The sequence below is a fragment of the Candoia aspera genome, chromosome 4 (assembly GCF_035149785.1).
Source record: "Candoia aspera isolate rCanAsp1 chromosome 4, rCanAsp1.hap2, whole genome shotgun sequence".
In the NCBI taxonomy this organism is placed as follows: domain Eukaryota; kingdom Metazoa; phylum Chordata; class Lepidosauria; order Squamata; family Boidae; genus Candoia; species Candoia aspera.
In genome coordinates, this window is record NC_086156.1 from 18,756,226 (window position 1) to 18,775,979 (window position 19,754).

The window sequence follows — 19,754 nt, forward strand, 5'->3', positions numbered from 1 at the left end:
GGGTCACAAACTCTCTAGGAAAATTTCCTTTGTTTTGTTGATCTGTTCTGTTTCAAGTATTGCTCAGTCCTTTATGGTTCCACCAGGGGTAGTCTGAACTGTAAGCATCAATGAGTGCAAAATGGCTACAAATGGAACAGAGACCACCCAGCTCCATTGTCCAGGCCTCAGCCTTAAACTGATTCACTGTCAGCTTTATCAGTTGATTAGTACTGATAAAAGAACTAAACAATTATTTCTCTACAGCAGTGTTTCTCAACCTTAGCAACTTTAAGATGTGTGACTTCAACTCCCAGAATTCACCAGCCAGCATGTTAAATCACACACCTTAAAGTTGCTAAGGCTGAGAAACACTGCTCTACAGCATCCTTCTTCAACTTGCACCCTCGAAATAGATTGGACTAAAAATCTGTTTACCCTCTCAGCCAGCATGAAGTGGCAATGGAAGCTGTAGGTCAGTGAATGTAGAAGACATCAGATAGTGGAAATCTTCTTTAGAAAAGTAAGGGCTCACCTCTCACCTTAATACGAGCCAATAATCACAAGCAACAATAACACTGTTCATGTAATATTGTTTTGTTCACTCTTTGGAGCAAGGATGGATTATTTGGGAGGGAGGGGAATCAGCACAGAGTGCTTCACAGTCACTATAGTGGCATCCCACTCCTGACCATTGCCTATACGTCCCAAACGATTTAACCTAAAGATTAAAAATGCCCCGACTCTCACATCACAAGACCTCTCAGAATTTTAGCAATTACATACAAGAACTCTGGTACCTCTCCAAATCTTTTAATTCCTCAAACACCATCTATGATGACTTTGGCATTTGCACATCACATTTTATTGTGAAACTGCCGAAATCATGTGATTTTTTTTTGTGGGGGCGAATAATCATTGTGCAAGATTGTATAATGGTACCTTGAAGCAGAAAATGTTGGCAGCCCCCGGCCTACTGGCATTATTACACTGGCAACTGAAGCCTTGTTGAAGAACTGTGCAATCACCTACTTAAGATATTTGATGGTGCTGAGGTTCAAGGAAGGGACTAGTTTAATTCTGAATATTTCTCTTCTATTGACTATAAGAAGAAAAGTAACCACAAAGTTCGTCTTGCCAGCTTTAAAGGTTCAGTCAATATGAAACCTACAGTACACAGTTCAGCAAATGTCCATCTCAACAATTCTCATTGGCAGTATTGGAATGCAATTCAATTTTGGGCAATAATGCATGTGTATTTTCCATAAAAATAGCTTCTACATTATGATGACCAGTTTGTCTTGGTAAACTTTTAGTTCTGAATTTTTTTTCCTCTGGCTCTCAATCATTTTCAAAATTTGAGTTTCTGGAATTCACATCAAATCTTCTGTATCTTTAGGATGGTGACAAGTAAAGTCCTTAACTGTGTCCAGGTTAGCTCCCCTCCCCTCAGAACCAAACTGCAGTGTGTTTGAACCAGAAAATTATGTTTAAAATCTGAAAAGGGATGTTTAAATGATAAGAATTTAGGAAGAATTTGTCGCGTTCCTACCCCGATCACTTACCTTGATGACCAATTTCTAAATATGGCTTGGGGTGGGGACACATGGTTGTCTGGCAGAATTGCTATACATGCCCTAGTGGTGCCTCAGATTCCTTCCCATCGTTGCAGGGGAACATCGGCTTTCTCTTGGATTGCCTTCTAGGTCCCCTCAGCAGAGGTACGCACTACTTCAGCGACATCGATAAGCTCAGCCTCATACCTGCAATTCTGCCATTATTTTATCTCCTTCTTCTTCCTCTTCATCCTTTGTTGGTGTGCTCACTGATTGAGGAGAGGCATTCTTTTCTGGGAAGAGTTTGGACTGTGTTCCTTGAGCAGAGTCTTCACTGCTTTCCTAAATTGCGTAACCAACAAGAAAGGGGAAAGATATAAACCATCTGATTTATATACTGTTCACACAATTACCTCAACTTTATTTGGTGTTCTGGAAAAATCTGCACTTCGCCCCATCCTCCTAATGAAATGCATCCCTCATTATCAAATCTGGATATGACGCACATTTTTGGGGTCCTCCTTAGCTTGCATCCCACTTGATTTCAGAGTCTGCTTGTTTTTGTGCTGTGCTTGCCTATTTCACACAGGCAAAGCTATCAACGCACAATGCAGCAAAAGTTGGTTTTTCAGCTGACCTGTCGCATAGCCTGATGCTGATATGGAGGCTGAGAGGAAGCAGTTGGCTCAAGATCACCCAGATGGCTTTCTTGCCTAATGGAGGACTAGAACCTGGGTCTCCTGCTCTGGGTTCAGCACCTTAGCCACTACGCCATATGGGCCGTTTTGGATTTTACACATATTTGACTAATACGTGACAGTAATATTTGCATGTACCTTGCTTTTCCTGTTTTAGTTCGAAACTAACAGATGGTTAAAGGAAGCAAAAAAGAACATGCTGGAACCATTTTTATGGAACTGCTCTGATTCATTTTGTCCCTTTGTATAAGCTATTTGAGCTTTTCAAAGCTACATTTACTTTCTTAAACATACACAGAAATAAAGCAGCATGATTGACATGGTACATATGTAAGACTGCAGGAAGACGAAATCCCATGTGCTGGGAATATCCTGTTGGTTAATGGGTATAATTATGGCAGGGGTGACCCTTACAGGTAGCAGCATATCTGCTGCCTTCCCCATATAGCCTCACCTATTAAATAAAAATGTTAAATATGTTAAAATTTTATTTCGAAATTAAAAATGTAAATATGGTTGCAGTCTGCCCTCAATTTCTGAGATTTGGATTTCTCTGCAAATTTCCTGGGATGAGACTGCAGAAATCATTGAAGATTTTGTCGGACTTGTAGGAGTTCAGATGACTGGATAGGCTATCCAGATGTCCTACTTTCATGCCTCTTTAGAACACGTCATACTTCTCCTTCCAGCACTTATTTCATGGCGATGCATAAAATAAGACAGATACTATTTTGCCCAACACATTTCCGGTTCTGGATATCTGAGGTGCCTCCATCATCAAACCTTGGAGAGAGGGTTCTCTTTCCTGGCCGTATAACTGACTTCACTCAGTCTTGTGCTTAATCCAGATCCTAGCAAATAGCTTCGCCGTGGAGGTGGAGGAGGTGGAGACTTCATTGCCTTTTCCAGCTCCTGCTCTGTTTTTGGACTGTCTTCTGAAAAGCAAAGATTATCTCCAATGAAGTAGTTTCGTACGGTCTACCGCAACACGGTCAATTGCTTCAGGTTTAGAATTATGCAATCCGTTTATTTCTATATCAGATAGGCGGGACAGAAATCTAAACAAAGGAAAATTGCAAACTGCTTTTGAAGAAATACATTTTTTTAATGTTGATGAAGCCCACCATCAAACCAAATCTAAGCAAGACGAAAGAGCAAAAAATTGGACTGCAGCATTTCCATTCTAGCCAGTTTTGATAAGTTCAACAACCATTTAGCTTGATTACAGCCGATTGGTATAAGAACTGTGTAAAAATTAAGGACCTATCCAGGGTGTCTGCAGGGTAGGGTCAAAAAAATCCAAGTAGAAGCCACAGTGGTGCATCATATATAAAAAGCAGGAGGAGGTTTGATCACACCATAACTACCACCATCTTGACTTTTTTTGACCCTGCCTTGTGGACACCCCTGTACTTGTCCCTGTGCTTTCTTGCTTTCCGTTCCCCCCTCTTTTGCTATGTCCAATTCAGACTGTAAACCTGAGGGCAGAAACTCTGTTGCTTTGATTCATTTCATTCTGGAAGCCTTTCCAGCTGAAAAGGGGGTCACCAGTGCTCCCTACAGACGGAGAAAACAACTTTAATTACCAGATACTTGTGCCGCATCAGTCTTGGGTGAGCCTGCTGCTTGTGGAGGCATCTCAAGATTTGGGATTGACTTCATGATGTTTGCTTGTGCTTCTTCTAGGAGTTTTTCAAATTCTTTCCCATTGTAGTGATCCAGATTCTGCCTTTTCTCTTCCCATTTCTTCTCTGCTTTCTAAAGGGAAACACAGCAAACCCCAATAATATTTTGAATTCTGCACTGCATGAAGCAAATAGGGAGAGGTGCTCTGAATTCTCCCAGCTGTCTCTGCAGGACATCTGCATATGCTAACCATGGGATGAAATGCTCTGCATGTATGTCAGTAGATCATGTTCAAAAAGACAGCTGAGCCAGTCCTGCATGCCAGCTTTCCTAGAAAAGGAAGGCTAGAGGCAGGCAGTCTTTGTGAAGTACAACTCCGGTGCAGGTTGATGATAACCAAGGGTTAAGGGGCAAAGTCCTTACTTGGGATCGAATCACAGATAGCAAACTCAGGCAGAAGCTTTAGAGGTGTTAACCCAGCATAAGCCAAGAGTTCAAAAGCTAAAAAACTCTTTGGGCAGATCTCCTGCTGTATATCAGGGCAAGTGCCCCCAAGATGTTTTTCCAGAGCTACCTCTACTTGCAGATGTAACAGGAGTGCTCCTAGCCATGTGTGTGCCATGGGTTCACACGTGAAGCTCAACAGTAAACAGGAAGAGGCAGCCACACAGAGAGAATGTAACCTCTTCTTCAACTTCTCCCCCTCTCCCGCAACCTCTGCTCTAAAGTGGGAAAGACTATGCATATGTTGTTGTGGATTATGCTGAAATTTAAGTCTTATAATTTATAAGCTGGCATGTGATATCAAAACTTGTTCATCGTTCTATTGTGCATTAGTTCTTTATTTCACTTTCTTGGAGGACCTATGAAGAAGTAAAATTCTTTCTGCTGACTAATGAATTTTGTCTCATGGCTTTTCCTGTCGGGGCAGGAATATACACTGAAGCAAATAGAAACCAACCCCATCAGGTCCCACAGGAAGCTTCTGCTCGGAAGCATCTTGTCTGCTGTGTGACTTACCCACAGAATACTTGGGTCCTCAGTCATCACTCCAACCAGACACATGGGGTTCAACGTTCATTCTCCACATCCCTCCTCTTTTGCTTACTATTTGTATGAAGCATATCACCTCCAGAGAGATTCGTAATTCCATCATTTGTAGCAATCATTCCCATACTGGGGCTGCCCAGCTGTCTTGGATTACAACTAAGGGTGTATCATCTCCCCCTAAGGACTTTGCCACTAATGCTCAGTATTGACTAACAACCATTGTTCTTGGCTCATGTATTTTGTACAAAACATATACTAGGGAAAGATGCATGCATGCAAACTAAAACGAATAAACAAATGTCATATATATGGGAAAGATGCATGCAAAACACGCATGGAAAATATTTGTATAAAAATGCATACATCAGAAGTAAAAAGATAAGTTCTCTTTAGAGTTGAACTCAACTCTTGGTGGCTTCGTGGACATGTTCGTAGAATTTTCTTGGCAACAAAAGTTGAATGAAAAACAATGTATTTTCAAGAAAGGAGTGTATAACTGTTTTTACTACAGCAATTTGTGTTTAAAAGCATGCAAAATGCATATGCCAAAGAAAATGGCACACCAAAGCATTTTTAAAAAAAAAATTGCAGAAAAGTTGAAACAAAAAGTGAATAAATATCATACCAATACTCTATATTCAAGCAGGGAGACCAAAACTTTGAGGACATCAGGTTTGAGATAACTAACTTATAGTTACCAAAATTATTTGGTCTCTTAAGAAGAAACCCCAGGATTTATATTATATAAATACATTTCAGCCCTCTGTTTTGAAATGCGCAAGATACCTCAATCGAGAGAGCTCTGTTCCTTGTACTGGCATTGTGAAGTTCTTCAATAAAAAGACTTTGCATGTTGTTGTTCACTGTAAAAGGGGGTGAATGAGGCGCCTGTATTTGCTGGGTATTGACTGTGGTCACTGCCGCTGATTCCACGGAGCTTGGAGAGCTTGATGTAATTGTTCCTGCCCCCAGGCTGTTGGTCAGAGGAGAATTTGGGACATGACTGACCAATGTGAATGAATGCTGAGACTGGTGGGTGACCACTGGAGAGCTTTGCACATGGTGCACTGTCACAGTGGAGACGGGAAACATTTCAGATCTAGCCGACGTTTCTGCTGGGGGTTCAGCAACATTTTGCTGCAAAGAAGGGTGGCTGTTGGTGAGTTCTTCTTGGTTTTTCAGAACTTCTGCTGCAGTGGCCTTCTCCATTGCATTATATTGGGCAGCTTGTGATGGATCCACACCTTTGAGCAAACTGTCTGTAACATGCCTGCAAAAAGGAGACCAACAAGCTATGAAATATAACTAGCAGTCTCATTGTCCTTTCAAGAAAAGGTTCCCTCTAGTAATTTTTATATCTATCTATCTATCTATCTATCTATCTATCTATCTATCATCTATCTATCTATCATCTATCTATCTAGTATGAAAGCCATTTATTTAAGTCCCTCCCCTCAAACACTGACTGCATGGAAGAGAGAAATTCAATGCAGTTTTTCAAACTAGCGCCTTCCAGATACATTGGATTGCTGCTTCCCTAAGCCCTGGCTATTATGGCCCTTGGTAAAGCAAGGATGGACCATTTTTTTGGACCCTAAGCCTGCAATTTTAAAATTTGGTCTGAAGACTGTGTTGATTGTGGTCATAAGTGAAGGTATAGGATTAAAATGTTCTACCCCTTTCCCAACCCAGAATGTGGTGTTGAGATGTTTAAGAAAGCCTTAATGATTGACACACCTATTTTCCTTTTTATTATAGGGGGGAAAAAACAATAAAAACAAGCATGAATAAAGCAATAGGGCTGCATGTAACCTGCAGGTTGTCTAATCTTGAGCTCTGTGGCCAGGCATTTCAACAAACAGAAACTGACTCAGGTCTGTACAACAAATTTCTATTCTTTTCATAGTGGCAAAATAGTATCTCCAAAACATCTGACAGGTTGATCCCCTTGCTAAGGGTCCTGAAGAGGACAAAAATCATCTTTTGTTTTGCAAAAATGATTTCTCATGTATCATTTTAAAACAATGGCATAACTGGCTTATCATTCAATGAAGGGTGATTCTGAAGGTGAGTTCAAATTTGAAGATTAGCTTAGATTTGCTGGCTGGACCCATGAAGTCCTTAAAAAAAAGTGGCTTTTGCTTACCCTCCACAAGGTTGAAAATTGAGAGGAGGGTGCTTAAAGGAAGGCAGAAGAACAAGGAGAACCTGCTCATCAACACCTGAAGGCCCAAATTATCTTTCCCGAATTGTTTTCCCTGCAATGAACCCTGGCCATATTCTGAAACCCAAATCTTACTCAACCAGGTAATGAACTGAAAAAACAAGGTGTTGCTATGCAGGAAAACATGTTTCTGTAGCAGGAATGCAGAGGTGCATAGCAACATCTTCTATCTTCAGGATCATCACAAGTTCATTAGGTTTGTATTTCTGGGCTTTGGATAGGAAGATCCAAAGTATATCCCTTTCTACTTTTCAAGGAGTTGAACTGAAAGGAGAAGTCCTCGGTGGAAGGGCTAAGGGCCCAACTGGTTGGATGAGGATGTGGCTGGAGGTTCAGACAGTTACCAGCCTATTGTTATTATCCTTTCCTGGGGAACCTTTAAAAGGATGTCAGTGAAGTTTAAAATGGCTCCTTGCCTAGGCTATAATGCTTCATTTTTTTAAATTTACCATAAGAGGCACCATTAACAACAAAACCAAATAGAGGCTAGGGCTGCCATATTCTGGGATGCAAGTATCCAGATCCCCACTAGATGGCAGCAAAGAGGAGTTGCTACATGGATTTGCTGTCATTTAGTGGGCATCTGGATTTTTGCAGCCTAGATAAAAGGTAAAGGTAAAGGTTTCCCTTGACGTAAAGTCCAGTCGAGTCCGACTCTAGGGGGCGGTGCTCATCTCCGTTTCTAAGCCTTGGAGCCGGCGTTGTCCATAGGACACTTCCGGGTCATGTGGCCAGCATGACTCACGGAACGCCGTTACCTTCCCGCCGAAGCGGTACCAATTAATCTACTCACATTTGCATGTTTTCGAACTGCTTGGTGTGCAGGAGCTGGGATTAACAACGGGAGCTCACCCCGCCGCGCGGTTTCGAACCGCCGACCTTCCGATCGACAGCTCAGCGGTTTAACCCGCAGCGCCACCGCGTCCCTTTTGCAGCCTAGATAAACTAGCCCTAAATTACATATTCCAGGATTCATTACTATAAAAAACCACTAGTACTGAGCATTTTAAGCCTTCTGGTTGTGTTAATTTGCTGTCATTCATTTCTTGACCTACTGCTGCTCCAATTTAACTGAATTAATCCCTTAGGGCCAATGAAATTAATTAAGAACTGGGCAGTGTCAATTGGGCTGATCTTAGCCAATCAGATTCATGAGAAGGCAAGCAATACTACTTCCATAAGTAAGTTTATACCTTTCAAAGTAACACCAACACTTTAACTGACAAAATGTTTGTAAAAAAAAAGCAACTTGCTTTGGGATCAGCTGTAGAACTTGTCATGTAAATTTATTATTTTCCTAGATTGGGTATGTTTGCATGTAGGGGAAAAATATAATAGTACAGATTATTAATATATTCACTGTCTTTCTGGAGTCTGAGTGATGAATAATTATGAATATGTTGGAATATATACAAATGGCATAAATTTCAACAGGGCAGAGTAGCTTGAAAAGGTATCACCTCCGGAGTGTGGTCAGAGTTTCTGTCATGCTGCGGACTCTCTTCAGTAAGAGATCTAGTTTATGAGGCTCTTCTTTTAAAAATCTCACAGCTTCCACCTCGATACGGAGAATGGCTCGCATTTTATTCTGCAATACTGGAAATTCACCTGCAAAACAGCCCACGAAGCGCTTTGAAATGCAAGACGGACTAAGTTCATGTATCATGCTAAAGTTGCCATTTTGTCAAATTCAGTGGTGGAGTAAATCATAAACTAGTTGGATTCAGATAACATGCTCAGCCATCAAGTATAGATTGTGAATCATACTGGTTTGGTTTAGTGATATGTGCAGCCAGTGTGGTGTAGTGGTTCTCATACTGGGCTGGGACCAGTAGTAGCCATGTTCAAGCCTATTCAACATGACACTCATTGGATTATTTTAGTCCAGTTACTCTTTTTCAGACTAAAGTCTTTCAAAAGCAAGGATAAAAATGAGGGGTGACCTCATGTATATTTCTTTAAGTAACTTAGAAGAAAGACAGTATACAGATCTAAAATAGACAGCATATATTAAGGACAATGAAACAAACTGCATTATGGTTTACTCTCCTGTGTTGATTTAGCCAGTGTTAGAAAAAGATAGGAGAGGGAGAAAGTTCCCAGATTTTGAATCTTCATCTTCATGTGCAAGCACTCGGTGGAAAGCTTCAGTTTCAGGTGAGGAGAGCACACAGATCACCATTCAGATGTCTGATAAATGCAGTGTTGAGTCCTTGCTGCTCTCTGAGCTTGGTTGTTTGCTTGCAGACTTTCATTACCTGACTAGGTAACATCATCAGTGCCCTAGTTGGTAATGAAACGTCTGCAAGCAAACAACCAAGCTCAGAGAGCAGCAAGGACTCCACAGTTCAGTCCTGGGCTAGATATATTCTTTTCCATTGGAAATACAGTGTTATTCATCTTATGAATTACCTAGCAAACATTTCTTGAACTTTTTTTTTTTTTACTCTTGTATAGCAAGTAGAGAGCCAGTCTGGTCTAGTGATTAAGGCTCCAGGCTAGGAACCAGGAGACTGAGAATTCTAGTCCCACCTCAGGCATGAAAGCCGGCTGGGTGACTTTAGGCCAGTCCCTCTCTCTCAGCCCAACTCACCTCACAGGGTTGCTGTTGTGGGGAAAATAGGAGGAGGAAGGAGTATTAGGTATGTTCCCCACCTTGAGTTATTTATAAAAATAGTATCTGGACTAAAAAAAAAAAAAAAATCTTTTAAAAAAGAGCTTTTCTTTTTACCCTTGAAATAGAATACTGTAAAAGATATTTTCTTGACAAAACCAAAATTACTGCAGTTTAAAACTTACCAGAATACAAGAGAGATATATACACATGTTTTCATATATACACATGCATGCACTGAGGTTCTCTCTCTTCTAGCTGGGATGAAAAAGCAGCATGCAGTAAACACTATCAACAACCTGAAGCAGGTAGGACTGGTAGAATGACATGTTTAGGGAGTATCTAGAGGTCTGAAATGACAGCCCTGCAGACAGTAGGTCTGCAGAGGTTCCCAACTCCAGTTCATCATCCTACCTTCAATTTGCCTTGCACTCTATGGCTTCACAGAAGGAAACCTTGAGCTTTCTTCACCTTAATCCCACCCTCAAAATAAACAGAATTCTGAAGTCCATATCCCAATTCTAGGTGCACTTATTTGGATGGAAGTCCCACTGATCTTACTGAAACTTACTTCCAATGAATTTGGTGAAAGCGGGAGTGTAAGAAGAACCAAGGCAATGTTAGATACATAAACCAAAGAAGAAAACCTAAAGGCACCTTTGAGGGTGGCAACTGCCTCTCCAACTTGCCGCAGGAGGAAAGCTCCATCTTCAACATCTTTCAGTGTCACTATCCTGTTACATGTGATAGATTCCTTCTTCAGATCTTCAACAAAACTTTCTAGCTCACTGGAAAGATAGAAGAGTTGAATTGGGTTTGAGGACAGCTTGAGGGACAAGACCCATTCTCTGACACTGGAATGCTTCTAGTTTCCATTCCAAGGTTGGAAACCCCCGTTTTTATGTCAGAATATTCCATTAAAAATGTTTTGCACACCCCTACTCTTCCTTTGCTTTGGATTTGATCTACTATACCTCTCAGGCAGCATTGTCAAAGGTGGAGAACTACAGGAATTGAAATCCAACATTCTAGATAATACCAGATTGGAGAACACTGATATAAACAAAGCCAGAGAGAGAGATAATTAATAGTTCAGTGTCATACACATTTACTCTATTATCATGTGCCCCCAGTCTCACTAGGAGTCAAGTTCAGCTCAGCTCCTTATCTTTAAGCCCTGCTACAGTTTGTAGAACTGATAGTGTAGAAAACTGTTTTTAATGGAAGCAGAACCAAAAAGCTAAATTGTAGTCTAAATGACAACCACTAGATGGCAGCAAGCGACCAACACTTTTCCTTCTTCCAGGATAAGACAGATGGCATCATTAAACTGAGGTTTGTCCATGTGTGTATGTCTGTCTGTGTGTGTGTGTGTGTGTGTGTGTGTAACTGAAGCCCAGTAAACGGAATTTGAAGCTGAGAAGCAGAAACAGAAACATAAATTGATCCTATGAGCTGGTTTTGTATAAGATGTTAAACCCATGCCAAACCCAAGCCCAGATGAAAACTAATTCAGTTTTACATGTGTGCAAATGTAGACGCAAGATTCCTTAACTGACCTGGTTAAATATATTGTGCAAACATATTCAAGCATCCATGAATCATTTTCTCATCACTTTAGCTCAGGTGTTCAACCATTCTAAAGTTGTGGATTGCCCTTCCATCAGCATTTGAGTCCTACGCTGGGGGAAAGGGTAAGACTACCTTGAACTGTGTTTGACTCCTGATGGCTGAACCCTGACTGTTCATTGGAAGGACAGATACGGAAGCTGAAGCTCCAGTACTTTGGCCACCTAATGCAAAGAGAGGACTCACTGGAAAAGATCCTGATGCTAGGAAAGTCTGAAGGCAAAAGGAGACGGGGACGGCAGAGGATGAGATGGTTAGATAGCATCACCGATGCAACGAACATGAATTTGTGTAAACTCTGGGAGACAGCAGAGGACAGGAAGGCCTGGAGTGCTATGGTCCATGGGGTCACCAAGGGTCAGACACGACTTAACGACTGAACAACAACAACCTGATGGCTCCCTAAATGCCTCCATGTAGTTTCTGGGCAACAGTATGTCAGTGGTTTGTCACTGCCTTCTTTTACCACTTCCAAGACTCATCTGCAAATCTGGGATTTCCTGCTTCTCTCTCATACAAGCGCTAACTTGATCTGGTTCTGCTCAGATTTTTTGAGATAGCTAAGATGAGGTGAGTGGTGGACGAAGGGAAAAAATGTTTACTTAATTTAGTTAAAATGTAATTAATTAAAGAAGTATGATAACTCTCCCTGGATTTAATAATTTGTCCCTTCTGTCATATTAAAAATCACAATATGGCAGCCTTTTGGGAGGGGCTTTTGGGAATGCATCCAAAGCTCTAAGTCAGTGTTTCTCAAACTTGGCAGCTTTAAGATGTGTGGGCTTCAGCTCCCAGAATTCCCCAGCCAGCATCAACCCAGTGTTGAAGTCCACGCATCTTAAAGTTGTCAAGTTTGAGAAACACTGTTCAAGGTGGTTGCCTGCAATTCTGGGATGATAAAATTATAGGCTTTGTTTGTTTTTAAAGATGAAATACATGTAAAACAAGTTGTCAAAGTGCACTGGGATGGGTAGGGAGTAGGAACTGTGATATCCTCTCTGCCAGCTAATCAGAAATCTGAGCAGACCGTTTTTGCTGCAGATTCACAGCACTGAAATCTGTTTCTGAGATTGACCTTGGAGAGCAATAGTCATGTTGCTTAAAAAAAACTAAAAAAAAACCTAGCGAGTGGACTTCCATTGCTCAAATCATGTGTTCTTATGGGCAGCTTAAGCTGAACTAATCCATCTGAAACTCAAGGGGACTTAATCCTCTTAAATACGCACATTCCAATTTATACATATTCATTTGTTCCAGGAGCTTGTTAAGGGTGAACTGGATTCCCGAAACAAATTAGTAAGACTTTCTTTCAAAGGAAATGGGCTCTAATTCATGTGAACTCCATGACAGTTACACAGTAGAGCGTCAGACTTTCACAGAGCTGAGCACTCAACCAATGGAAAAGACTGGATGGTTAATAGCTATAGCTGTCTGTTAGCTATCAGCGTCACTTGAGTCCTCCCGTTCAGCTTGAACCTCCTCAAGTTCAGCTAGAATATTGTGCTAGTGCCACTATTAATAGCACTTAATTGGTGCATTGAGGGCCAGCAATGTTCTAGGATTATTTTTTTTTAAATGCAGATGTTCCCACAACACAAATGAAAGCAGAGACCAGAGTGGAGAAAGAAGAGAAGAAAAGAGAGAGAAAGATTGACAGGAAAAACCAACCAAACAAAGAACACTAAAGAAGTGGGGACTTCACACTGCAGTGATGGTTTTCAAGTTCTCTTTTAGGGCAGCAGTGAATAACACTTATTTCCTTTCTTTTGGGCAGCCAAAGACTGCAGTGGGCAAAACAATGCTGGGATTCAATCATTGAAATGACAGAGCTGGGATTTCCAAGTTTCCAGAAGTTCTTTTTCTCTGTGTTTACCTCTTTCTGGAAAAGACAAAAAGAACCACACTGCCATTTTTTCAGAGATTTGCAGCCAAATTCTTGAGGTTTTTCTGATGCCACAAAAAGGGAGATTTAGGGACCCAACCCTTATTTACAAATTCCGGATTACTGTGCAAAGCTTCATATCATTCTGACTGAGGTACATGTCCCATTGGCTTATCTGTAGATCAATTAATTGCAACAACTTTCCTTAACTGGGATATCCCAGACATATGGGCCAGCAACTCCCATAATCCCCTCTCCAGCATGGGAATCTTGTGACCAGAATGGAGGAGGTCTTCAAGCAGACCTTGTCACAGGTTCAGAAATGACCCAGATGCTAGAACAGTGAACTTGGTGGTAAAGCCTAATACAAACCAGCATTTGGAAGTTCTGTGCCTCCCCTGTGTTAGGTAGAACTTCTTGAAGAGGAGAGGCCACATTTCTCAACTGCCTCAGTTACTGCTGAATCTAAATATACAAATATATGCAAATTTAAACAATTGGCAGCTTTAAATTAATTCCATTATGATTTCTCTGAGCTGCCATCTATTTCAGTCAAGTGACCTCATTATTCAGGGCTTTCATTCTTGAAAGCTGAAGAGGACATTTATGCCTATATCAACCATTTCCAACCAGCTCCCCTAGGTAGATTTTATGCAATGTAATGGTTACAGTGCTGAATGCGAACCAGCAAGACCCTGGTTTAAGTCCTACATGACCATGGAGGTCACTACATGACTACGGGCCAAATATATTACTCAAACCAATCTTCTTCACAGGGTTATTGTTGTGAAAACAAAATTAGGGAAAACTCCTAATCCATCTTGAATTCTCAAAACCAAAGCAGGAAATTAGTGATTAATTGATAGATCCCAATCAGCATATTTAGAGGGTTAGCACGGTTGATGAACACAGAGGTTGGATAGTTTTGCAGTATATTGAAGTGATAATTCCTTTAGAATCTGTTTTGTGTAATGTATTTACAATTATTCCAAGCCTATTTCTAGAGCACTATGATAAGAATGGCAGCAAGAGTTTCGCCTTAAAATACTTTTGGAAATAAAGAAACCGTCCCACACACAGAGCTACCTGTAAATTAGGAAGAATAGTACAAGCAATTAATTACTTAAAGATTAACTTAACAAAACATATGGATGGAAAAATATTTACTGGGAAAAGTTATTGATTTCATTGCAGTTTAATCAGTAAAGGTGATGACCTTCTCTGAAAAGTACTTAAGCTGCTGAACCAGCCAATACCAAGAGATCAATTAAATATATTAAGAAACCTCTCATTGGAAGGACTTGGGCTGCTGCCAATGGTGGTTACTCAGAAAGTTGGAAGAACCTACCTTCAACATCCCTCTTCCAAACATGTCCAGGTTTGTTGGAAGTTTGTTTATTTTAATTATTAATGCCCTCGTGCCTCCAAATTTCCCAGATTCTCAACAACCATGGGCAACTGGTTAAGAAGGAGCAGCTTGCCCAAGGCCACCTAATTAATTTCATTTACAAATTTTTTTTCTTCACATCCAAAACAAGCCTGGAGCCTCTACAACTCCCTGATTCAACTCCTGGTAAAAGCTGTAAGTGATACAGACAGGCTTGCATGCATCCACATGTAATAAAAATGAATTAAATACACAGTGGTCAAAATCCATTGGGAAATCTCTGGAAAAGCTTATCGTGCAACGGCCCACCCACGTATGAGTCTGACAGTGGAATATCATTTCATAAAGCCTTAATTCCTCCCTGAGGCTCACAGCAAGGAAGCCCACAAATGCAACCTGATCCTCTGCCTGCTGAGACAGGAGAAGACCCACCAATTTCAAAGAGGTTTATTCTCAAACTTGCCTAAGACTTCAGCCTAACAAGGCTTTTGAAGACATGTATTTGATTATTGTATAGAAAAGTTCTCCTGCAGTTTTTTTTTTACTAGTGCCATGTAGTTGGGTGGAAAAGAGATTCCTTTCATTTTTTTTTTCCAGAAAGAAATGTCAATTTTTTTGTGAATGGCAGGCAGAGTTCTTGCACTGCCCTTAATGGCAGTACTAGGCGGCTGGGTGTGCGTGTCCCATCTCTCTCACCCCCGTCAAGGTTGTGCATGGAGGTCTTTCGTTGTACCTTCACCTCTCCCACAGGCTCCAGTTTCCCCAACCCCAGCTTCTCACACTTCCATCCCATCTCCAGGAAGTGCAGGAACTCTTCTTAAAGACTTTTCAGAGGCAATGAAGCTGCTGCAGACTGATGGAGAAAGGGGAAACAGCCCTCTCAAAACTAAGTATGTGCCCACCCAAAGCTTCTGTAGAAAGCAAGCCTTAAGCCACCCTTTCAAGCCTTTTGACCCTGGAGGAACCCGTGAAATATTCTTCAGGCCTCAGGGAACCCCTGCACATTCAGGCTCAAATATAAGCCAGAAGTTACAAAATCATTATATTTGTTTCATGGGTAGGCCTGTGTATATGCGCTAACAGTGTTCTTAAACTATTACCTCTTTAATGTGAAGTTGCCTGAATCTGAAATACTTTTTTAAATAAATCGTGACCTCCCAGGGAACCCCTAGTGACCTCTTGCAGAGCCCTGGTTGAGAAACCCTGCCTTAAACAACCCAAGAACTAGGTAGAAAAACAGAAGCCCTTTTTCTTCCCCAAAGGAAAAAAACATCCTAGGGAAATTGGAGGGCAAATCCACAGCAGAATATACAGCTGAAGAATACGCAGAGTCTGACTTTGACCAAAAGAATAAGAAATGGACTGAAAATGCTCACCCTTCTTCTCCAACGATTTCACTGTATCATTACTGCAACCCCGGTGACTGTGAGAGGCTGGTGAAATAACAACCAATTCAGGCCCAGCAGTTTGCTTTCACTCACCATAAGCTCCTCACAATCCTTTCTGTCTCATGAAGGTACTTCTGTCTTTCTTGTTCCACCAGGTGGCGCTGGCGTTGCACGGGGTCTTCCAATCTTTTGGCTCTTTCCATCACTTTGTCATTGATCTCCAGTTCCGCGTTCTTCATCATGGCTCTTAGCGTCTCCTGATTCTGCAGCTGTTCCATAAAAGAAATCGGTTTCAATTTGTCCTGCCTAACATCCCTCCTATCTCAACACATCCCATTGCTCAGAAGCAGGTTTGCAGCTGAACACACTTAAGAAAGAAAGGATCCTATCAACCTTTACACATTAAAGGAACCGGGGAAACAGAAAATAGCATGAATGCTATTAATATATAAACCAGTACTGCTGGCTGGGGAATTCTGGGAGTTGGAAGTCCACACAGGTCAAAGTTGCCAAGGTTGAGAAACACTGATATAAACCATACATCTAATTTCAGCGGAACATTGATAAACAAGACTATGTTCTCAAGCAGAACTGAAACCAGGATTTTTAAAACATAGTTTGTTGAATAAGCTGTTGATACATTAGCTTTATATGCAAAACAATCCAGGGTGTTGTATCTATAACATTCTGGTATGCTGGGCAACGATTTTATACAACTGAATATTATGTGCAGATACAAATAAACATCCGAAAAGATTTTACACTCTAGCAACACAAAGCAGCTTCTCTTCCTGAAGATGGCACAAACGGGTTGTTTGCGTTGATAGACCTGTCATTCAATTGGTTTATGGTAATGAATACAAAAAAAGCAGCAAAAAAACCCCACAAGTAAAATCCAAACAGTGGAAGCAGATTTAGGGAGGATCAAAGAAATATGTGGTGGAGGGAACAACGATACAAGAGAGAGCGTGTATTAGATTTTAGTATGCCCTTGGGGTCAAAGTATGCCCTCAGAATCAAAAAAAAGTCAAGATGGCAGCCACAACCATGTGATCAAGGCCCTGCCCCCTTCTTAAATGTATTCTGGGCTTCCATTCCCTCCCTGCGAACACCCCTGGTAAGCCCTTTGCAGTTTTAGAGCATGGTGCTGCTGTGTAAGGTCAGCTCCACGACCTTTGCTGGCCACTGAGCTGGGGAAGATTTGGGGAAGTATCAAATGAGCCTTGCACCACCCATGTATCTATTACCTCTACACCAAAGCCATGGGTAGAATCATCAGGGCCTCCTATCAGGCAGAGCGAGGGAGCAGATTCTGAGTGGCTCATGAAGAAAAGGCCAGCGGGGTTTAACTTTTTTGGGGGGTCTATTTGTAGACTGTCTAGGTGAAATTTGTGAACGAGCAGGATATAAAGCCATATGAAGAAATCACGTAAGCTTAGGTTGTTTTGAGATTTAGGGCTGGATTAAGATATTGTGCAGTTTCCAGTTGCCTAATTCTATGACAGTGTGTTAAGGGCAGGCAGCAGCAAGCCCAACTAGATCTTGGATACCCAAGCAGCTGGGAGTGTAACAATGGCAGATCTAAACCAGGAGAAATACTTGCTAAATATGTACTGTTACTGAGGGAGGGAGGGAGGGAGGGAGGGAAAGTTCAATAGCATATCCCCAAGTCAGGTTACAGTGGGCAAGTTTTCAGGTTAGCCAAGTATCTAATGTTGTTCCTGACCCCTCCCTGCCTTTCACTGTCTCACTGCAGCTCCTAGAATGTTGCTGTCATTCTTAATGAGCGTTGAAGTCGTCTTAATTTCAGTAACCTGAGATTTCACATGCCTGAATGGCTGCTTTCATTTTTCATTAGCACCTACGACAAGAGCTTGTGACTCCTTGAAAAGAGCTTCCAGTAAAAACAAGGCTATTATAAAAAAATCATTATAATTCACATACCATGAGCCAGTGAAAGGCAACCTGTGCCCTCCAGACATGTTGACGTACAATTCCTACCAGCCCCTGCTAGCAAGACCAATGGGTATAACGGTGAAGAGGAACAGAGTGGTAGTCCAGCACAACTGTAGGGTGGTGGGTTTGGGAAAGGCCATAGCTTAACAGTAGCACTTCACACATATTTTGCATTCAGATTCAATCCACCCGACTGTTGGAATTATCAGGGGTCAACTCAGCATTGTCTCATAAGCATAAGGGGGTCTCTCTAGCAAACACATCTCTATTGTGCTTGTGGGATGTCACCTGGGTCACCTGATTTCCACTTCCTCCTCCTTCTTGGGCTTGGGGATTAACAATATCCATCACCCTTCTGGCACAAGTGCAAGCAGGAGGTGCTGCAGAAATGCAGCTCTCATCCCCTACCATCTCGCCTGCATGCACACTTTCTATTCCACATAGAAAGTGTCTACAAAGAACCAGTGATGATTAAGTGCTTTCTACCATGAACCTACCTGTATCCAGATCTACTGAACAAAAGTAAACTATCTCTGTTTTTAATTCATCTAACTACTATGTGAAGACTGAATTTATTTCTGAATGTAATTAAGCTTAATGCGCAAGTTCTCTTTTTTGGTTCACACTTCTACTCTGCAAGATTGCTGTTAGCTGCTTGGAGTTCTTTTATTAACATTTAAAAACTCCATCACCGACAACCATCTCTGGCACCAGATCTGGGAAAGATCTTTGCCCACAGAAAATCTGCACACAGCAATATGCAAGCTAAACTAGACAGACCAAGGATCTGGTTGCAGATAATTAAATTAAACAGTTTTTTAATGTTTTGTCTGCAATCTAAACTGCCTGAATCAGCACTTGGTGCCACCATTTGGGGCTTACGAATGGCAAGTCAGGGATGGCTCATTTTTGCCATCAATTTAAAAGAAACCATTGCATTTTAAAGCCAAAAAATGGGCAGCAAAATCTTTTACCACATATGGGCAGGAGAAAGAGTTATCTCTATGGAGCTGACATACCGATATGGCTAGATTCCAAGTTTCTGCAGGAGCTGATCACTGTTATCAGTGCATTTTTTGGAACTATAATAAAAGCAACTTCCCTGAACCTTGTTCTTGAATCTCCCACTGATAAACTCACGAGTCTGTATTTGCGTTCATAGAGAGAGGGTTATTATCATGTCCAGGATGAAGCTCTGACTATGAATGCCCTGCTTATCACTTTTATTCCACGTTCGGATACCACTGTCACATGCAGCATTATTGATCTCCTCAGCCAATGACAGGTTGGCTAAAGAAAGGGTGTTGGGGAAGCCTTTACTGATTTAACCCTCTTTCTCATACAATGAACAGAGGCGAAGGTTTTTAATTATGCCACACGTTAACCAGATCATTGGTGTGTGTGTGTATTTGTCAGCTGTTTGTTAGCCAGATCATTGGTCCATCTGTCTGTCTGTCTGTCTGTCTGTCTAACAGCTGTTTTGTTGCCTATCATTGTTGATAGGCCATTATGGCTACTTTCACTTCTGCTTTTACTACTCCACCCTCCCTCCCTGTTCAATGAAAACTGCATGTAGTTATCATTCTTCAGGATGACACCCAGGATTCTAATGAAGTGTTTTATAAGCCACAAGACTTATGTGATAATAAATTGGTTAACCTAAAAATGCCATGAAACACTCTGTTGTTTTGGCTACAAGAGATTACCAAGGCGGGAATCCTATTTTATATTCCCTATTTGAAGATTATATTGAAAAGCCAAACAC

General features: G+C 41.3%; 1 protein-coding gene across 12 annotated transcripts in view; it reads right to left on the reverse strand.

The window, feature by feature from the left end:
- The window catches only part of KIAA1217 (KIAA1217 ortholog), a 219,748-nt gene that overhangs the window by 9,092 nt on the left and 190,902 nt on the right, over nt 1–19,754 (reverse strand). For 10 of the 12 annotated variants that reach the window (XM_063303519.1, XM_063303524.1, XM_063303523.1 and 7 more), the window contains 7 exons: nt 16,127–16,302; nt 10,405–10,535; nt 8,594–8,741; nt 5,696–6,179; nt 3,820–3,991; nt 3,017–3,168; nt 1,743–1,877 (listed from right to left, as the gene is read on the reverse strand). In XM_063303519.1, coding sequence (XP_063159589.1) covers nt 1,743–1,877; nt 3,017–3,168; nt 3,820–3,991; nt 5,696–6,179; nt 8,594–8,741; nt 10,405–10,535; nt 16,127–16,302 — 1,398 coding nt within the window. The remainder of the gene's footprint in view (nt 1–1,742; nt 1,878–3,016; nt 3,169–3,819; nt 3,992–5,695; nt 6,180–8,593; nt 8,742–10,404; nt 10,536–16,126; nt 16,303–19,754) is intronic. The other 2 variants (XM_063303514.1, XM_063303516.1) reach the window with 1 other exon arrangement.